General features: G+C 42.3%; 1 protein-coding gene and 1 long non-coding RNA gene across 5 annotated transcripts in view; one reads left to right on the top strand and one right to left on the bottom strand.

Moving 5' to 3' along the window:
* LOC146177673 (uncharacterized) overlaps positions 1-22,182 on the bottom strand; it is a 126,661-nt gene that overhangs the window by 49,076 nt on the left and 55,403 nt on the right. For 3 of the 4 annotated variants that reach the window (XR_014701062.1, XR_014701061.1, XM_084580532.1), the window contains exons 3-4: positions 14,948-15,045; positions 14,762-14,833 (exon numbers count right to left, since the gene is read on the bottom strand). Coding sequence is in view for 2 of the 4 variants with exons in the window: in XM_084580532.1 (XP_084436658.1) it covers positions 14,762-14,833; positions 14,948-15,045 (170 nt within the window). In the remaining 2 variants the exon portion in view is untranslated. Of the gene's footprint in view, positions 1-8,724; positions 8,870-14,761; positions 14,834-14,947; positions 15,046-22,182 lie in introns of those variants that run through there. The other variant, XM_084580531.1, reaches the window with a different exon arrangement.
* On the top strand, positions 5,471-9,699 carry LOC146177674 (uncharacterized). Its single transcript, XR_014701063.1, has 3 exons — positions 5,471-5,776; positions 6,511-6,559; positions 9,533-9,699. It is a non-coding gene; the product is annotated as an uncharacterized LOC146177674 (long non-coding RNA).

Here is a 22,182-nt window from a genome sequence, read left to right on the forward strand (position 1 = left end):
TATATAAGGTTTTCATGCGTGCGTAGCGTCGTAAAAGCCCACATGCTTTATTTTGTTCTTTCTTTCTTTATTCTTGCGTGTACCAAGCTGTACGATTCTCTCTTACAACACCCGAAGTCCAGGGAATGGCTATATGACAGCGGCAATAATACATGCTTTCAACAGTTCATTTAATTTGTCCACATCATATTCACCCGAATAGATTTTTTCTAAGGCAGCCTTTTCGCGGAAGAGTTCCCAGTCGGCCAAATTTAGCTTCAAGCGCCGTGGTTTTGTTAGGATGATTGATGGTGATGATGCTAGGCTGATAATGACTGGAAGATGATCGCTCCCATAGGGGTTGTCAAGAACGTCCCATTTAAAATCAGTAAAAACATTCGGTGAACAAAAAGACAAATCTAGGCAGCTGAATTTGCCAGTGCTTGGAGAGCAGTATGTGTGTTTCCCCATATTTAACAAACAGACATTGTTGCACAGAATAAAATCTTCTAAGACGTGACCTCTGGCGTCAGTTTGTCTGCTTCCCCAAAAAGAGGAGTGAGCATTAAAATCCCCAACTAAAAGATATGGCTCTGGTAGCTGTATTAAAAAGACTTTCTAAGTCGTGAAGTGTAACGGTTAGATGAGGATCAATGTATATGGAACATATTGTTATGGTTTTAAAATGGAGCACTGTGACCGCACCTCTTTTTCTACTTTTCTACTTTCGACACCACCTTGGACAACGATAGCAGAGCCTCCAGACAGCCTGCTTGAGATTTTTTGGTCGCAGTGAGGGACCGGGTACTTTTTCAGAATGTTATATTTCTGTGTTCCTAATTAGATCCCTGTAGACACAATGCTGCCGGAGAGAATGCATTTACAATATTTGTTATGTCGATGTAATTGTTTAAAGTGCACGACAGTTCCAGTGAACTAGGAACGCCAAGTTAAATGTTATTCGGGGATAGGTTGAAAAACCTAAGACTGTAGGTCCTTTGGACCAGTTATTGGGATTTTCTTCCTTTGTTTTTGCTAAAGTGGGCATTGCTGCCTAAAAAGCGGGGGTGAATTAGCTGTGTTCATCGCATCTTCGGATGCGGTGGACAGCTGTGTAGAGGGCACAGGTTTATCAGTTTTAGACCTCGCCTCATGGGTCGAGGCCTTGTGCTGGCAGACCTGGGGTCCGCGTAGCCTGCTTTGTGAGTGGTCGTACAGCGCTAGTCGTCTCTACTTAGGGCGCATATGACGCTGCCCTGGCCTCACTGCATGTTCCCTGAGCAAGCGCTGATGATCGCTATGACTACGCTCCCTGCTGTGTAAAAATCGCAGTAGGAAGGCTTTCCTGGAAATGAAAGCCTCTTCCGTGCTGCCGCGTAAGTTAGATTTTCCGTGACATGCAGAGTGATTACCTCTTTTTTTTTTTATTTCCACGCTGGCGATGAGCGAGAGTAAGCTGAATTATTTTCTTGTCAGTTTGTACGCAGTTGTGGTTGCACATCGCAGTTGTCTGTGGGGTGATGGTGGCAAACCCATTTGGCATAGGTTATTGGGCCCCGGCTGATCTGTGAGCTTCGGCCGTACCGTCGGCAGTCGTAGCATCTACAGTGATTTAGGATCTAAGGCCGGGGCTTAAGTTTTTGTATAGCCGTCTTCGAATGATTCTAGGAGTGTGCTTGCCTTGATGGGGAGTGCAATGTGCTTTGTTTGTATCTCTTTGTTGTCGCGCCTGATCTTTGTCCCGTAAACACCTTTAACATGCCGTTCTTTTAGGTCATCAAGTAGTTCTTGCTCGCTCTCATACATAATGTGAGTTTTTTGTCGAATGTTACTCCAAAAATTTCTGTTCACTCTTTACTGGCAACTCAGTTCCAGTTAGGTGTAGCTTGGGATTGGTCTGTATGCCTCGTTTGAGCAAGGACATTACCGCCGCAGTCTTGTGTGTGGAAAATTTGAACCCTTTTTTATCGGCCCATGGCACTGGCTTATTTATTGTAAGCTGTACTTCTCTCACGAATTGATATGTTTGAGCATGTGCAAGATATCTGAAGGTCGTCGACATACAGCAAGAACATAATAGATTTTGGGATTACCCTTCTAATTGAGTTCATTTTTAGAACAATCAGAATTGTGCTTAAAATGCACCCCTGAGGTACCCAGTTCTCCTGAATAAAGTTCTTTGACAAGGTGGCGCCGAGACGTACTTTAAACGGACGACATGAGAAAAAGTCCATAAATACATTGACCACCCGGGCCCGGATGCCTAAATGTGATATATCGCATAGGATTACGAACCTCAAAGTTGTGTCGTATTCTTTTTTTACATCAAAGAAACCGCCAAGCGCAGCTTTAGTTGTGTATGAAAGCTTCGCAGGTGTTTTCTAGGCGCATTAAGTTGTCTCTCGTTGCGCACCCTTCTTTAAACCCACATAGATGGATATTACGAAGTGTAATTGATTCTAAAGCTAAGGCTAATCTAATGTTTAAAACACTTTCAAAATATTGTGCTAAAACCTAGTCAGAGCCATTGGCATATAGCTGCCAGCTGAAGTTGGTGGCTTTCCAGGTTTTAGAAATGGGACAATATAATAGCTTGTTTCCAAATTCTGAGAGTTTTCCTGGAGCCCTTTTTTTTTTTTCAAATTTCACAAGTGCCTCTATAGAGGATTCGGATGGATGCGCAGGCAGTTTATAGTAAATTTCTTCAGGGCTAAGCACAGTCTCTTAACCAGAATCTAGGACAATCTTTACTTCTTGGAGTGTAATAAAATTATTGTATGGTTCATTTCTGCCACCACTTGTTGGAAGACTTTGTTTCTCAGGTACGCTTTTGTACTTTAAAATATTTCTGTGTAGTGTGAAGAACTTGACAAGTTTGATAAATGTTCACCTAGTATATCTCTATGTTCTTATATGCTATTTTAAGCATCAAGGGCTGTGACAATGGGAATTCTAATGGACGAAAAGTTGCCACTGAGCTTATGAACGTGTTCCCAAACTTTCGTAGATGTCATTGAGCTATATATCTACGAAACAGGTCTCTGCTATAAATATTTTTCGGAGTCCTATAACTCTAACTGTAAGGTTTTTGTGTGCGGTTATCTTCCGAAAACACCCCATGCTCAATTTTGTTGCTTTTTAGCATACTTGCATTCCCGTGATCGCCACAGTTTGTGGTTTTGCCGCACCAGACCCTAGGACTGTGGAATTGCGAGGTGTCCGGCAGTCATAATACATGCCGGGAGCAACTCATTAATTTGTGAACACTAAGACTGAAAAAATGTTTCGATAAATTTGCCCGGAGTTTAAAAACCTCCCAATTCGCTAAGTGAAGTTTCCACCACGCGGTTTTGTCGGCATGACTGATTATGAAGATGATAAGCTAATTATTGCAGGGAGGTGGTTGCTATTGTATGGGTTACCCAGTACGTCCCATTTAAAATCATTAAAAATGTAAAATTAACTATATGCGAAATCTTAAAAACTCATTTTTGCTGAACTTGGAGAGCCTTGCTTGGGTTCATATGAGTTCAACAACCAAACGTTTTTACTAAGGATAAGGTCTTATATAAGCTGGCCACATGAGTCGATTTTTTCGATTCCCCATAAAGTAGAGTGTATATTAATATCCCCAACTACCAGGTGTGGCTCTAGTAGTTGGCTAAAAAGGCTTTCTAAATCGGGAAGGGTTATTTGAAAGTGTGGCTCAAGACACACAGAACAAAGAGTACTGTTTTGAAAGCAAATAATTGTGGTGTCTACAGCTTCGAAAGTAGCATTTATTTTGTTTCTTTAGATGGAAGACCACTTTGCAGTATGATGGCCGCGGCGCCCGAAAACTTGCTTGCTTGCTTGCTCTCGATCTCGGCTGGTAACCTATTTTTTAGTATATTTGCGGGCTTGAGGCCTACATTTGTTTCCTGTATGCATAGTGCAATTGGCAGAGAGAATCTAGGTTGTCTTTTACGTCATTTATATTTGTTAGAACTCCTCTACAGTTCCATTGTAGAGCCATCTTATTCCCTTGCAAGCTGGAAAGCTAAGTTACAATTATGCGGGGCGAGTGATTCGGGCCTTGCCTGGTTTTATTCGTACCAACGTGCCAGAGGCACGCGTTTAGTCTTTTTAGACGTTGCTTCGTGAGCAGAGCTTTTGTGGCCCCTCGACCCTGAGGGACGCATAGCCTGTTCTGGTAGTGGTGGAGGAGCGTGAGCCACTTCCACCGGGGCGAGGGATGGCACTACCTTAGACTCATTTTGTGTGGCCTAAACAGGTACCGAAGGCCGGTGTGGTGCCCCGCCCTGTCGCACAACGTCGGCGAGATTTGGTTCGGCATTGAACTAAAAAGCGTTCTTGATCTGGTTGTATCTGGTGCATGCTTGTTTTTATGCGATACTTTGTGTTCTTTTCAGCGTTATGATCGGCTTTACTTCTTTCCATATTTGGCAGGATTGAGAGTAAGCGGGGTGGTCCCCCTCACAGTAGGCGCAGTATGATGCTGCGGTGCAGTTGTCAGAACTGTGGTCTTTCGCGGCACATTTCGCACACGCTTTGCAGCCCCGGCATGTTTGCTATCGATGACCCTATTTCTGGCAGTTAAAGCATCTCCTTGTATTTGAAATATACAGTCGAAAATTTATTTTCGTGTACCGCGCTTCAATTGATTCTGGGTGGCTGCTGATATTGAAAGTAATTGAACCACATGTTTTGTAGGGATCTCCTTGTCATCCTGTCGGATTTGTGTTCTCTACACAGCTATGACATTTTCGTCTACTTATCCTTCTTCCTTTTTATTTTCGGTGAGAGCAAAGTCTATTCAGGTATTACGCCTTTTACTATGTTCAAGGATCGGTGGTGAGTGATGGTATGGGGATGTCCCCTAGCGAGAAAATGTGTTCTAGGTTGGAGTACTAGAAAAAAAGGTAGTAAAAAGGTAGTAACGGCTGCCGTTACTACCTTTTTTAACCGTTACTACATTTGTACTACCTTCTTAGGTAGTAACATGGTAGTAACTCCTGCTGTTACTACGTTTTTTGACTGCAATACCTTTTTACGACCTCACTTACTACCTCTCTGGAAGCAGGGGTAGTAAATGTACCTTAACTGTTTTCTACCATGATCAGAAGATATCTGATACTATATACGATAGGAATATTGAAGTATTCAATTCTCCTGATTACATTGCTACTCAATTTTGTTTTTATGTTTATTTATTTGCCATACCTTCAATCGCCAAGGCATTATAGAGGGGAGGGGGGTTATATAAATGAGCCCTGGACTCAAACTGTGCGCTGCCTTTTCATAAAAAAACAGAAAGAAAGAAAGAAAGAAAGAAAGAAAGAAAGAAAGAAAGAAAGAAAGAAAGAAAGAAAGAAAGAAAGAAAGAAAGAAAGAAAGAAAGAAAGAAAGAAAGAAAGGAAGATCGCCTAAACTGGCTTCCGAAACCGAAAATTCGTCTAGGAGGCGACAGTTAAAAAAGCCACAAAAGCCATTGATAGGTCAATCCGAACCAATCCGAAGTCATCAGTGGCGGAGAGGTGCGATGTCATCATGCTGCCTTTGTTGTCGTGCGGTGCGATTGTGGACGCTGTTTCCTTGCGTTGTGCTGCTTTTTTTCTGCTGTGGTTCTTTGAATGGGCCGCAGAATTGATGTGTGACATGTGCACTTCGATAGGTGTTCTGAAGTACGTGAAGTAGTGGTAAATAGATTCACTGTCATACACCGCTTGCACCGTGCCGTGGCAACGCCGGCTTCAACACGGAAGAAGGAAATGGACTGGCGGGATTGGTTGAAAATGTGAGTACGCTGCTTAAAATTATTGTTTGTTTAATGTTGCTATTGAATGAGGTACGCGCTCTTAATACTGTTGCGTGTGGTCTCAAAACCTCTTCGTAATACAACTCTTCGAAAGCTGTCGCTTTTCATGCGCAAGTTCGTCCCTACCGCGAAAAAGTTATGTTATGGCGTATATCTCGTGATATAATCTTGGCGGGTGTGTATTGGATGCGTTAGCGGTGAATTATTGCGCCGGGAATTCCCGCCTTGGCTGCGGCGGTGTGAACCTTGAACCACACGTGAGCGTCCCGTCCCGTGAGTGCGCCAGGGAACATGTAAACCGACAACCCCCCACCTGCAGCGTGCCTTCGACGTGGCGGCGCCGGGCCGTCCGTGTTTGCCTTATTTCGGTTGTGGTGTTTTTTTTTTTTTCCTTTTTGAATGGGCCTAGTGCGCAGCAAATAAAGCTTCCATGTTTTGGTGTGAGAGTGCGCGATCACGGTACTCAGAGCAGCAGTGCGTCGTCAATGGGAGCGGACGCTGGAAGAAAGGGCGAAGTAGTGCGCAGTGCGGCGTCAAATAGAGCTGACGCTCAACGAAGAAAATGTGCGAAAGTGCGGGAGAAAGTATGAAATTTTAATCAAGTTATCTTTGTTATTGCGTTAAATATAATCTTTACTGTTGTTTTTTTTGTAACTTTTAATGTGCGTTGAGTGTTTCCTTTTCCATATTCCCCCCCTTTGTTTTTCTAACAGATGTGATCAGTACCCCGAACGAGCTGTGACCTGTGTGATCCTTTTCGAGGTAAGTGAGTGAACGAATAAGCTTTTATTTTGCCATTTATTCATCTCTTAGTATAACCATTGTGGTTCTCAACCTTTAGATAAGTATTTTCTTAGTCTGGTTTTAAACTCGCCTTTTTTTCTAACAGGTGGGTGCATTAATGCGATGAGTAGAAACAGCGCGCAAAAAGCAGGTTATTGCGGTGTTGCGCATGTTTCACATTGGTTGCTGCATTTAGTTCTGGTCCTTGTGTGAAAGTACAAAAAATATTCCTCTCTGTAAAACATGGTCGGCTGACGCCAAGGTACAAACTCGTATACTACTCAGCCGATAGGTGTTTAGCAGGAGAATGGCGATTCGAAAGAATTATTTGAGTGCCCACACGTAGTCAAATGTGCATTACAAGAGTGATTGCTTTCATTACTAAATAAGACTTTTGTATTTTTTATGAATTATGCGTATCTTAGTGTTGTTCACAGCACAGGCGGGCAGTTAGCAGTAATGGTCAGTTGCATTCGTTGATACTTTTGATGGAAGCTTTACAATGCTGCAGTAGTAAACAATTTCAAACCAGAAATGAAAAAGTCATTTCGCTTCCTTAATGTCTTTCGTGTTCGCTGCGCTTGCAGCTAGTTTGATCTTAGAGGCCTTTATTTGCGCAGTTTTTTGGTTGCCTTAATATTGTACACACATAACTCAATACACCGGCAATGAAATTAGTTTTGTGCTATTGCTAGTATTTCAGAAGGAGAAGTGTGACTGACATCTTGGCATAAGCAGCTTTTCGGTGCATGCACTTTTTTCCAACTTTAAAATCAATTTGGATTGAGGTATGCAGGCACTGATCAATCAATATTTTTTTTGTGCTTGGAGCAAAAGGGAGAAAGAGTGTAGAATGTCAGGCACATTTCTTATACTGTGAGAAAGTCACCACTTAAAAAAAAAATCAGATGTGCCACAAGTGTGAAAGAAGGCCATTTTAAATTTTTTTTTTCACTGTGACTGTAAGGCGCACCTGTGCAGAATGGATAACCACTTGATAGCGAAATGTTTGCGAATATCTTTTTTTTTTTGCATATACAGAATGCAGCACAATAAACACTGTCCTAAATTCGGTGCATTTCAACATAGTAGTCTTATTCAGGAATTAAAGGAAAAAACCCCATTCCTAATTTTTCTTAAAATTAACGATCAAGTTTCTAAGAGATGAGAAAGAATATGAGAAAACATGTTGCATTGTATTGTTTCCGGTAAGGTTATCAAAGCTGAAACTTTTTTTTTCTTTTTTCCGAGCATTGGGAGAAGGGCGTAAAGTGAAGGCACAAAATCAACATACAAGACTCCCCGCTTCACAGAATATTGCCCATACGCTAATCCTGCTACCTTTAACATAAACAGAAAGCATACATGATTATGCCTTTGTAAGCCAAGGCTGATCTGTGACAAGCGCAGGCTGTGGCGGTGTCACTATCCATGGGTGTGGATAGCCGCTCGTGGCACCACCCTTAGATATCCAGTTGTAAAGGACAGTTTTCAGTATATATATATATTTTTTCACAGTGTATCGATGATTTCTTTCGCATACCCAGATTGTTGCTATGTCTTTCCCCTGTGGGCATACTTGATTTACTTTTCTTTTGTAACAGGCATTTTTCATGAAGTACATGTTGGAGATCTTTTGCTCCCATTAATTAAATTTATTTATTTCTTCGTAGAGCAGGCATTTCCACACTATTTCTTAATTTCCTGTTCAGTTTTGCCCATTAGAAGTACTACAAGATAAGGAAATCAGGTTGCCTTGTTTAAGAAATTTGAAGAAAATGTAGATGTGTGAAATAAATGGGACAAACAAGTTCATGTTGGAGTTATTTAAAAATAATGGCTTTGAAATGACATCTTACACAGCCTTTTTTTTTTTGCTCTAGAATGCACCTAGTTATGATAAATTAAGAAAATTGCCATAGATGTGCCATAGTTGCAGTCTGAGGCTTGGAAATTTCAAACCAATAGTTTACGTGCATTCCTATGGGCGTCACTTCACGTCCTGCACCCACAAATTGCTGTGCCGCTACATCCTGCTTATGTAACAAACCAGCAATTGTTTATAATATTGTAATCACATATCCTGCCTTTTTACAGTGCAGGTCTCAGCCTTAACATAAGCATAAAATTTTAGAAATGGGCATTGTTTGCTAATTTTCCACCTTTATTCAAAGAGTTGTGATGATGCTTGATAAGCCGTATGTTTCATTTTTGATAACATTGTTCGAAGCAGAATAATGCAATGTGTTCACTTAGACTCTTTATTCCTCTCCTCCAGGAGACTAGTTCCTGAAACATAAGACAATTTATGGAGGAATTTACGGGGCGATTGGGTAATTTTTCTTTGAGTTTTGAAGCAACCTTCTCTGTTCAAACATGCCATAATTGGGAAAATGTTTCATGTGCTTTAATTTTATGCATAACAGAAACATTCATACACATTTAGAGCACCAATTGTCTTATCCATTTTCTAATCTTAAGGTAGGTGTGCCTCACATTCATGGAGTAAAAAAAAAATATGATTAAAAATAGCCTCATTTGAGACTTGTGGGATGTTAGAAATTTTTTCTAAGAACCAGGCTTCGAGGTTTGCCTATCATCCATATTGTGAAGTGCTTATGCCACCTCCCATTCTAAACCTTCGAAGGCAAGGTAAAGCCTTAACTGCCTTTCATGACCTTTTCATCTTTAGGGAAACTGTAAAGTCTCTCCTATACGAGCGAGAAATAAACCATGCTGGCTGGTTACTTTTGGCAAACACAGTACATTGTATTGAGGCTGAAGTCTAGCATTTTTTTCATCATGTTGTGAGCAGTCTTGTTAAAGTTGCTTGCCCAGAATCCTCTTGATTGATCGTAGGTACTGAATTTATAACTGTCTGTTTTCATTACTGGGAAAGGAATTGTGTGCTGGGTCTCACTTGTTAATTTTTTCCCCTCTTTATATATGCAGTTACCTGAGCTCTTCAGACTGGCCAATGCCTGGAACCTACCTGCTGCTCACCTACACACCACAGCACAAACGAGGGACACACTAAATCATATACCAGCAAGCACACTGCAGTGCCCTTCTGCAAGCCATCACACGTTCAGGGATGCGCGATTAAGGTCATACCCTAAACACTGCTAAAGATGCTAGTATGAATGGACAGCTGCCTTGGTCTGTCTGCATTATTTATTTAATAATGGAGTAGGCAGTGAAAAAAAAATCATTCTGAAGCAAATCTATTTACATTGTGGTGGTTAGCAAAACCAAAACCTCAATTCATATGTAATGTATCTGAAAATTATGGTTTTGTGTTGGTTGTAAATGCCACAGCATGTTTATCTCACCAACTATTAACTGCATGAGTTTGAAATGTACAGGTACCTGGAAAATACTGCAGACCATGCCTCTTGTATTTGAAATTATCCCATGAGTTTTGTAGGGAAGATGTGATAGTTACTTGGCTCCATACGTGAATGCTTCAATGACGTGCTGAAGTATGTGCAAGGTATCTCCCAAGAGTCATTAGGTGAAATGTAACAAATAGTTTTATCACTGAGTTGTGGTTTGTATCATTATAGATCCGACTGCGTATTTAACATTTTGGTTTCCACAACATTTATTTTTTTTTTCTTCTAGCAGTGTTGTGCTTTTCCTTGTGACATTAAGCTTTGTTCAGCCGGTCTCCACAACAGCCTTTCAGGTCTGCACTAATGCTAGCCAGATTTTGATGGTCTGTTAGATTTCTGGAAGTAAGCTTCACATCCTAAATTTTAGGAGGGCACCCAACTCAGCAATATCTGGGCATAGATATGATGTTAGCTGTTTGTTGACACTGCAATCGAGTAAAAAATCAACAATAACAGTTGATTGATGCTTGTGGTCACCTGTGTAGGATTAGCAAATGACAAATGTATAGTAATCTTTATGCCTGCACTTTCTTCCTCTACACTGACCATTACATACATGAAAACAATCTGGAAGAAGGCATACAATTCATATAAAATGCCTTTTATTTATCCACTCGAGTTATAGGCAAAACTGTTTTCTAATCAACACTGTTCAGTCTACACCAGTCAATATAAAATACACCAAGGTGTCGCAAGGTATCGAGCTTTTAAAAGACAATGTCCTAGAAGTGAATAAGACTGGGCGTGTTGGTTAGACATTGTAAATGAAAGAGCATAGCGCGGGAACAGAAACGGAGACGACGACAAGACAGGACAAGCACTAGCTTTCAACTGAGGGTTTATTGCAGAAATGATCATATATATATATACACTTCGGGATCGGCAATGACTGAGGAAACAAACAATTACTATCATACAGCCACATGCTAAACCAAGAATTCAAGCTCTTCTCATGGCAGTGTAACAGACGCCTTGCTGACATATTTATCCCCTATTCGAGCTATCTCCAGTGCTTCTGTTATCTCCCTTGTCAGCTCGTTACGATCTCGATACATGATGATTGTCTTTTCAAACGGGATGGCAAGGTGGTTCCGCATCACATCTTCTGCAGTGCGCAGCGAGATGGCAGTCTGTAGCAACGCTGCCAACTTTTTATTGGGTTTCAGAAGACGCACGTTTAAACATCAGCCAGTGTTACCAACGTAATGCCTTCCACATGAAAGTGGAATTTTATAAACAACCCCCCTCCTGCAGGACACGTAAGGGTCTCTGTGTTTAATCGGACACCCAGCCTTCAGCGTTTGCATAGGACAGGTTTTTCTGCACAAACTCAAAAGCTTTATTGGTGCAGTAAACAGGACATTTACGCCAGAACATTGCCCCACATTCCTTAAGGTATGAGAAACCTTATGCAGGTAGGGAATGGCAACGGCAACTACTTTTTCTTTATTCCTTCTTTCCTCCTTTTCTTCTCATGCGGGATCCGAAGCAAACACCTTGCTTTTGCAGGTAAATTTTGTTGTCATAATCAACAAAAGTGGATGTTAAGAATACCGATAAAAGCTCCAAAAGTTTCTCATTTGTCACGCTACGCGCATTTTAAAAGTCGACAGCTCAGCTTTGGTCGATGGCGGCTTCGACGCAAGACAGCCATCCCTTATGAGGCAACGAGTAGAGCGAGGCTTTAATTCCACTGAAAAAGCAGTGATTTTTCTTTTATCCTTATGGGCCTTAAAAGTCCAAGCAGTCGACATCGGTTCTACCAACAGGATCCCCCTTTCCCCAGACACGGCTATGCCATGCACGGCTAAGCGTCGGTGCTCGGGGCCTGTGGTGTCGCACAGTATAGGACGCCTGCTTTAACTTATGCACCATGCGGGGACGTGTGCGTTTTGCGTCACTATAATCTGTACACGGCCCCGCAAAGCATTCATTTCAATAATTGACAATATTGGCAAATAAATTATCAGTGCTGATGCCTCTTAGTGCACAAATCTCGAGACTGCCAAAGGTAACGGCTATTACCAGTCATTTGGGGAGCTTGCGCACGTCGGTTTCAAGTGAGTGTGCTCGTGATTGCAGCAGTCTTACCTTATTCCACGGGACTTCGCGGTCGACACCGCTCTGTATTTCGAAAGCTTTAAACATCTGCCGGACAAAATTAATGATTCCCAGAGGGTAGGTTGATGTACGCACTCCTGGTTATTGTATTCGTCGATGACAGGCGACCTTTTGCCACCGTTAGGCGCATTGATAATTGAATGGAAGGGCGTGTGGCCTAAGCAACCACTGCCAGTAAGCGACTGCGTGTAGATGTGCCCAATTTCACTTGAGTGGAAGCATTAGCATCTTTTGTACAGCGCATGCCGCATATCTCCTCTTTCAACTGATGGTTGTCGTCTGTACTTGGTGTGTGTCTGTGTTAAGGCTCCTCAAAAGTGCGAACGAGCAGGTTTACAAAGGGCGTGGCCACTGTCGAACTCCCAGTAGAGCTCGGTACTGTGACGACTCATAGTTCTTCATGCTCAGCGACAGAGCTAATATCTTGCTGAATGCTACATGTATATCCAATTAGAGTCATAGAGTTGGACGTACAACACGGACCATTTGGCCAGTCTATAATGGTCGAGTGAGGCCATCGCCCGCTCGATGGTGTCCGCGGCTGCCCTGCATAGCCAGAAAATCTGCATCCAAGTTTTTTTTTTTATCTCCATCTTGACCCCATCGACTTCCGCCTTTGCAATGAGCAATAATTCAGCAAGGCATCCGAATGTCATTTTGCCATTATATGCTCATCAAAAATCCCAGACCAAGTGTGCACATCACGGCATATACCTATATTATTCGTGGCTGTTTCAGATCAGAAGCGATGCCGTTCTTGTAAATTGGAAGCGGCGTGTGGTTGAAGTACATGAGGCCTCTCGTAAGATGCTTTCTGCGTTGTGGTTGATTTGTAGCGAAAGCTACACTGCACTACGTTTCCAAGCTGCCGGCGTGTTACTGTGGCACCGTGGAAAACGAAGAAGAGGGAGAAGAAGGAAAATAAAAAAGAAGAAAACAAAGAGTAAAAGAAGAATAAATAGAAGAAGAAGAAGGAACAGGAAGAGAAAAAGAAGGAGAAGAAAAAGGAAAAGAAAGGAGAAAAAAGATGAAGAAGAAGAAGAAGAAGAATAATAAGAAGAAGAAGAAAAAGAAAAGACCAAGAAGACATAAAAGAAGAAGAAGGTAGATAACTCGGAAGTTGGTAGAGGCGAACGACAACAGCGAGTTGCTAGTATACAGAAGGTTTGTTCAAACGTTTTGACGGCGGTATGCACCGAAGATCGACGCACAGACGATGTCATACCACTAGAATTCCTCTATACCCGAGTAAGAATGGTTAAGGACGAAAGGAGAGAGGTGCTTACACGTGAAGTGATTCCCCTATGGCATAAATAAAGCTGAAATCAAAGCAAACTACTATGCGCAAAAGCCATGTTTTTACATTGAAGCCGAACCAGCGTAGCCATGCAGATTGCTTTCACGTAACTCCAGGTGAACCACAAGCTAAACAACAGCTAATTTATTTTCCTGGAAAGTCACTAGTGGCTTTACACGAACCAGCAAACGAAAAACAGTGCTTACTTTGCGTAAAATATGGCACATTATCTCTTCTTTCTGCGTGAAGAGGTAGGCCAGTCTGAACAGCGTTCAGTTGCTACTTAACAGTCGGTAACTATGGTCCCTTCGTACAATTGAATGCGCTATCCTTAAAAGAGGGCCGATCTTTTTCGCTTTGATTATTTGATTTCAGTGGTGTTTGACCAATCTGGAGTTCATACGTTTTTAACTGTTCTGGGCAGGGTATCCTTGTTACACCCAAGATTTCCCTATACTTCGTAGCATGGTTGATAAAGAACATCGTCTTCTGTATGCCAATGATATGGGCATCGTAGCAGTGAGCAATCGTCTTGTTTCCTTTCTGATATTCTGCTCGAGGCCTATAATTCATTGAAAGCAGAAGGGGTATCCTAGCTTGATTCAACGGCAGTGCAGCCTGCTTTTGATGGAAGTTGAGATAATAGTTTAAAGATGTTTTCGCTGATTGTGGTGAATGCGCCCGTCTTATATAAATGTTATTGTTTTGCTCTAACAGCTGATATTTAACAAAACTTTTTTCCATTAACAATAAATGACGGTCCATGCAGCGGGTTATAAAGCTTGTTTCCTTACGGTGTAAACCGGTGTATTACGGTGTAAACCGTTCCTTACCCAAAGGTTTCTGTAATATTTAGCCCAGCAAAGGCAGCTACTGGAGTTGAATTGAAGCATATATTTTAAAAGAAAGGGAACTACCTGCCCATTGTCCAAATTACATGAAGTCTTCTGTAAGTTCAGTTTCATGAAAAAACAATGACGTACTCATTTTTTCTTATTGCTGTTGTGGCTACATCTTCAAAAAATGCCACATTTCTCAGCAGCATTTTAGTGCATAAGAGCCGTCATATAAGAAAAAAGAGCTTTATGCGATGAATGTCAGCGTCTATCAGTGAACCCTGTGATGCATTCACATCTGTCAACATTTTGGCTTTAAATTATGCGTGGCTATTCTGCAAGACACTGCAACACTAATCGAAATATCACCTCTAAGCGGACACTGCATGCGCCTTTATTACCCAATGCCAGAAACGTTATTTGGAAGCGAATTCTTGACCTAAATTAACAGCAGCACACATTCTTTCTAGGCCTATTTCCTCTTCGTTGGAATATCTGAGCAAATGTATCCCTGAATAAAAGGCAACCTTACCTGGAATGGATGAAAAGGTCTTCCTTAAAACGAAGCATTTGCCTGGATCTGAGTGCTCCAGTCTGTATGACTCTGCATTTTTAGAAAGATTTGAAAAAGCAAAACGAAGGAAATTTTTGATTTGTGTAACTACTATCTCTCAAGAATTAATTACCAATTGCGAACATGCGCAGTAGAAATATTCACCAGACACAGCGGTGTCGTCTTGAGTACTGAGTGTAATAACGTCAACTGGGTACGGGCCAACGGAAGTTGATAAAGTTGCTGTATATGGCGCTACCTCCCTATACGAAGAAAGCAAACAGAAATGAGTCAATTTTGCGCCTTTTTTTCTGAAGCGAACTTCACGTAAAAGCATTCCACCTCATTCTACAGTTGAACAATACAATCATTCAATAACATATCAAATGCATAACGTTTGATAACTGACAGGTAATCCCAAACTTAAGTAGATTGAAAATAGGGGAGTAATTCCATCCAAAAGCACGTTTCCATAGTAGCCTTCTCTTGAAACATGATAGCCTAATACCCACTCATATGACACTTCTCCGATGTCTTAAGTGAAAACGATGTTTATGGCCTTAAAGGAGCAGAACCAAACGGAGCGGTGGCGCGCCTACACGCCAAGTGCAGAAAAGAAAAGCGACGATAATGATGATTCATGGGTGGGTAGATGGATGGATGTTAGGAGCGTCCCGTTTGAAATGAGGTAGTGATAGTCATCACTATGCTGAGCTATCGTTTTAATGCTTTTGAACCAAGATAACCCATAAAATTTAACAACCGTACTTTTAGGCACGGGTTATCTTTAAATACCCGTGTTTAATTTCCATTTAGCATCCATGCGTACACTTATTGCTAATTATCCACCGATATTCCAAACGTCTCTCTCTAACCTCTACCGCCGATTAGTTCACGTTCCTTTGTTACCTCTAAACCCCAGGGCCTCGGCTAGGGCGACTATGTCCGCATCGGCATCTGGATGGATACTGACACAGGCATGATAAGATGCTCAATTATTTCCAGGCATCTACCGCTCATAGCAGTTTAATCTTCTTGAATAAACTTTCTTTCGGAGATTAGGGTTCTAAAACATTTTGATCTAGCTTTAAAGAGACGGCCGCTGCTTCTTGAGTTGAAATAGGTTTTCTTCTTAATCCGAGTTTTCCCATTTTCTGTGCATGTCTAGAGTTTGTCCCTCTTCTATTGGATTGTTCCAGGTTTTAGCCTCTTTGTTCTTTACGCGTCGTTAATGTTTTTTTTTATTTCTCTGCCCTGCCTTCCTTGAATACTCACTGGTTAGTTTCCTGGCCATTTTCCGCCACTCTAAGTCAAGCCCTTTCAGTATAAGTATTTAAGGGGGCCATTACTCATTGACATCCACCCTAACGCAGCCTTACGGCTACAAAGGAAAGCTGTACAGCTTTCTCAAAAACTTTGTAGTTTAAAAAAAAAAAGTCATCCTGGTCTGGGGTCTCGGACCAGGAAGAATTTTTCTATAACTACGAAGTTTCTGTGAAAGCTGTATAGCTTACCTTTGTAGCCTTATGGAGTAATACAAAAAGTTGAGCTAGGTGGTACATGATTGCAAATTACGAGCGCTGCGACGGAGAACAACAACGAGCGCCTGTCCTTGTCATTACTCTCTCGTTGTTGTTCTCCGTCGCAGCGCTCGTAATTAGCCTTATGGCTGCGTTTGGGTGGATGTTAATGAGTATTTCCGCCCTTAATACTAATCTACTCAACTTGGGGGATTCCCCTCTAAATATTCGATCAGTATTTAAAGATTGTAGCTACCCACCTATAGTAGTCCATTTTCCTGAGGCATTATCCGTACAACAGTTTGCTATCAGCCTCTCATGCCTGAAAGACGCCCAGCCATTGTCTTCCTGTAGTGGTTCGTTTCCAGTATTTTCGTGGGTCAAACTGCTAACCTTCCCACAGATCTCTGACTTTTTTAAATACCCACGTGTAGGGTAGCCTACTGGGCATCGCCTGGTTAACATCCCTGCCTTTCTATTCTATTTTTTTAGCTCTATCTCTCTCTGATTTCTTTCTAACCTTAACTGCACTTCTGCCTTTCAGCACAATATTGCGTTACCTGGTACCATTATTCCTTTCCAAATACTTTTAAGTACTTCATGTCTGTTATACCCCCATAATGCCCCATACTTCATTATCGCGGCATCCCTTCCTCCCTTCGCCCTGGTGGCCTGTTCATGTTTTCCATATATGCCTGCACTTGTTTATCCATATCCCGAGTTATATATATTCTGCCAGTCTTGGTATCTCACTTCCTAGTATTGTAAGCGTTTTATCGGTGAAATTGTTGAATACCAACAGACCTGACTTAATTGCACTGAAGGTAAAGCCGACTGCATCTCCCTCATAAGCACATATATTAACCAGCGCTTGTAACTCTTCCTGGCTATTGGTTAGCAGAACAATGTCATCCGCGTACATTAATCATAGATGCGTTTGTTCTACGTCTGTTGCTCCCACCTTATACGAGAAATTAAAACGAAGGTTGTCTTCTTGCACTCTTGTATATTCTTAATATAACTTATGAACAACATGCGATGATAGCGGACATCCTTGCCTTAGTAGTGTGCATACCTCGAGAATAGACTAACTACTTAACCCCTCTCATCCAATCTCAACATTATTATCTCCTTATATTTTCCTTAGTAATTCAAATAAGCATTAGCCGATGCCTTCAAATTCGAGTATGTTCCAAAGATCTTCCCTATTTGCGTTATTGTATGCACCGCTTATGTCCAGATAGGCTAAATAGAGCGGTCTGTTTTGCGCCCTGGCTATTTCTATAGATTGTCATTATGAAATGCTATTATCTAGGCGCCTACCACTTCACCCGTTTTGCAGTTCGGCCAGTGTATTATTACTTTCTAACCATGCCTGCATTTTAGCTTCACGGCCTGCATTGCAAGCCTATACGTAACAGACGATATTGTGATCGGCCTCAATGATTTAATGTTCTTCCCATCTCCTTTTACTTTATGGATTACCTACATCCATCCTACTCATGTGCAAGCGGTCCGGAATTCTTGTATTTGTTATGACTATTTCCAAAGTCTTTAATAACGTGTCCTTGCTTCTTGGACCAAGCTCATTAACCAGCTTGATTGGAATTTCGTCCATCTCTATTGTTGTACACACAGGAAACCACCGTAAGAGCCATCTGTCGATGTCAAGTCCTGATAAATATATAAAGCAGTTCAACGGCGGGGTAGTAGGAAATAAATGATAAATTAGCGAGCAAGCTTTTCCAAACGAAAAACACGCGCACAGCAAAAAGTGGACAAAAAAGAATACAGCACGAGACGAAAGCTTGCAAAGCGAGGCATGTGTATGCCGATGCGGTTTCTGAAAACATTGGAATACTTCTACCAGCACTCCAGATGTTTAAAATACATTGCATTACAAAATTAACATTGCATATAACTAATCAGGTTTGAATATAATATTCAAAGTTATGTTTGCGCAAACGCTCTTTCCTTTACGTAGCTTAAAGGGTGCTAACGACAGCCTTTCCCGCTATCGGGAATTTTCGCGAAGGTTTTGGGCTTCCCCATATACTTCACGCCAGCCGCCATTGGAGCACAGAGTCTTAGATCACAAAGCCTTACAAACACCCGCGTGGAAAGAGTAATGGTTGCGTTTATGCCATAAATCCTAACACAGCCCTTAGTAGCCACACGTATGTGCTTGGGCGCACGTATATGAGTAATTAATTATATTACCGGCTGCTGAAGTGGATGTTCGCCACCTGGTATGGACTTGTGCAGGAACAAGGGCGTTAAGAACACAGACTCTCAAGGAAGTAAAACTGTCGGCGACAAGGGAGGACGATTTCTTCAAGCGGCGAACGGAAAACACTAAAAGCAAAAGCCTTCTCCAGTTTCTAGCAGAAAATGACTCACATGACATTCTATAATGTACCTTATGGCAAGTTTGCAAAAAAAAAAAAAATACTTCACTAAACGCAGTAGCCAAATACCTTCATTTCCACATGCATCAATAAATCTTCGTAAAAAGAACTTGAGACAACGATTTATCATCATCAGTAAGTTACTATTCGTCAAACATTCCCAAATAGAGCACCAAAATGTTTGATGTGTAATGAAATCATTTATATCGGTCTGACACGTGCGAGAAGACTCCAGCGCTAGCTGGCACTATCGTATAAGGATTGTGCCAGAAGATTCCGCAGCAGGCAGTACTGCAGGGCTCAGTGCTCGTCTTAGGATCGGTCGCCATCAAACATTCATTCAACCTCGCTCATGACTTCATTTTCCATCAGTTCGCCTACCTTTGCAATATTTTGTGCGTGCCACGAAGCAACCAAATGCGCGTTACTCTGTGCTGACAGTTTATTTTCGTGCCACGAGAACAAAGTGCTTTAAACGGGCGCCACTTTGAGCGCAGACCCCAACACAAGAACAACACAGCAGTCCGCCTTGTTAGTGATTGTATGGAGGCGTTTGCCGAAGCCTAATTATGTATATGAACATTATCTATCAATGTAGATGCATGTGTAAAATAAGCACCAATAAATAAATTCACGCGTTTTCATCTTGCAGATTTTTATTGTGCTAAATTCTTCATTCTAGGCAACCACATCACTGTTGCAGTGGATAACCCGTCATTTATCAGTATTTTATGCAGCATAATGTAATTTGCATTTCATTATTCTATGTCCGGTATTGTTTTTTACATTACTTGTACTCGGACATAGCTGTTAGTTCTAACATTTTGACGTGAATGCGTTAAAGGCCCCGTTCACCACAAAACACTCAATGTCCGCGAATAGGATATTAGTAAACAGCTTCAATGACTCCGTCTGCGGCACCTCCAGCCACCATCCATCCATCCACATACCTAACCGAGGCACACCGCAGAGTTCAGTCCTCTCACCCATCTTCTTTAACACCGTTCTCTCTCCCTTAGCACGGATACTCGAAAATACACTCGATCTTCAACACGCAATCTACTCAGACGACATCACTCTATGGACTACTGAGGGCTGCCCTGGCCAAGTTCAATATACTCTGCAACTCGCTACGGATGTCACCCACACATACATACGTGCTGTAGGTCTTACGTATGCATCGCAGAAATCTGAGCTACCCGTCCTCAAACCTCCTCCACGCGCCCCAACCATCACCGTACACCTCGACCGTGGTCCGACTCCCACAGTGCCATGACTCCGACTGCTCGGTCCTCACATTATACAAGAAGAAAGCCGCCCACACCATACACCTCCTGCAGAGTCAGACAAACCAGGTCACACATCTCATTCAGCGCATTTTAAGTCATAATCATGGCCTCAAAAGAAAGAACACTTTACGACTCGCAGACGCCCTCATCGTCAGTCGACTAGCCTACCATCTCCCCTACCACCACCTTACCAAAACCCAAATCACAAAGTCCTAGGTCGCTCCGCCGTTAAAGCTGTCCTCCATTGTTCTCGTCATACCAGTACGATTCGGCGTCTTCAGTTAGGAATACACAACAATGTCGAGGAAATCATATGATTTCCAGCCAACCTCTCCAGCCAACAATGTAGACTCCGCATACCTACAGGAACTCACCTCCCGCGCTCAATGGACTACAGTATTTCTGATCCTTCACATCACACTCCAACAGCCATCCCCCCGCATCTGCGGAGCCTCCTAGAACTCAACCACCCTCAAAATATGGATACCGAACAACACAATTATCGTCGCGCAGCTCGGGCCTCATATCTTTCTAAGTATTACTCTGAACACCATGACGTCATCCACACGAATTCTCCACATAAAATACCGACCGTCCTCCCATCTGCACTGCCGTGTTCACGGACATTCGCCGCTCAACATTCATTGTGGCCTCCATTCAATGCACTAGCTTCGCCAAGGCCGAATGCCTAGCTATAATACTCGCAATTGCACACATCAGTCTATTCCAGACTCAGCACACCACAATAGGCCTAGACTTCCAAACAGCATACCGATATCTCTTGCGAGGGACCCTCCCACACTCATCCGCTAGAATACGGCCTACACTACCTAACCCTCCCGATCCCATCACCATCACATGGGTGCCTGGCAGACAAGGCAATAATTGAATTACAGTGATGAAATTACTGTAATTGAATTACTTTTTCGGTAATTTGTATGTAATGAATTACTTTTTGGTTTGGTAATTTAGTAATGTTATAAATTACTTTTTTCGTAGTAATTTCGCAGCAAAAGTAATTAATTCCTTTCGAAATTACTTTTACTGAAGTGCTCCACTACTCCTTCAATAGACCACAAAGAGTGCCGCAAAAGCAGGAACGAGGTGCGGCAAGTCGAAGGCAGCGTAACAAATAGGCAAAAGGAAACAGAATTGAGCTTAAAAGTGCGTCTGCGACCTCGTGTGTAGCAGGGGCACGTGCGGCTATCCCATGGTAACGATTCTCCAAGCAGCAGAATACATGGGCGTCAAGGGAATGCCAAAGTGAGAGATGGTGAAAGAAGGCTGGGCTTGAAGACTAGTTGGGAGAGCGGCGCAGTGACACTCCCTGTTGCGTCGGCTAGGGCACAGTGGTGCCTGGTTACACTTGTCGCCACGGGGCTAGAGAGGATCGGGGTGGGGAGAGCTGTGCAAAAGGGTCCATGGCAGGAGCCGCCGTGGCTTGAGCATTACTGAGGAGTGAGCACAAGGTGCCGACGTCGATTCTTGGGACTGCGGAAGCAATAAATAACCTAGCTTCTTCGGGCCCTTCAAATGGCGGAGACAGCTCCGGCCCAGCAATACGCTGGTTTCGCCGGTCATTTCACGAACGTTCGACAATGCTTCTGCTTTTGTTGTTTTCTTTTTTTCTGCAGTTGTCTTGTTTTTGTAATGACAAGTGCTGTAAGAAAGAGGGAAGGAACAGCTCTCTCTGGGATTGAATTTGGCGGGAAGACGGAAGAATGCGCGTGCTTTCGCATCTGGAGAACAAGTTGTTTTGTTTTCTAGTTTTACTTAGTTTTTACATGAATGGAAACTATAACGTAATTTAAAGTAATTGAAATACTCAGTGGAAGTAATTGTAATGTAATTTCATTATTTTAGGGAGATATAATGAGTAATGTAATTTAATAACTTTTCTGCGAATTTCTGCAAATTAATTGGCAAAGTAATTTATTTTCTTTTCAAAAGTAATTTTGCCATGTATGGTACCTGGGCATAAGGCCATCCTCGAACATGAGCGCGCTCATGCGTGGATGGCCTCCCAAAACCTTCAAGATGCACCTTCATCTAACCCCTTGACTACATTACGATTGTCCATCCCTATTGTCGTTGCCGCGTCACGTAAATGCCACCCAATCACACGCTCAATCGCATCGAAAGCACGTTCTAGCGACAGAATTCGTTCCCATCTCTTCAATCTG

Source organism: Amblyomma maculatum, chromosome 10, assembly GCF_055883805.1.
Source record: "Amblyomma maculatum isolate TAMU_Amacu chromosome 10, ASM5588380v1, whole genome shotgun sequence".
NCBI classification, from domain to species: domain Eukaryota; kingdom Metazoa; phylum Arthropoda; class Arachnida; order Ixodida; family Ixodidae; genus Amblyomma; species Amblyomma maculatum.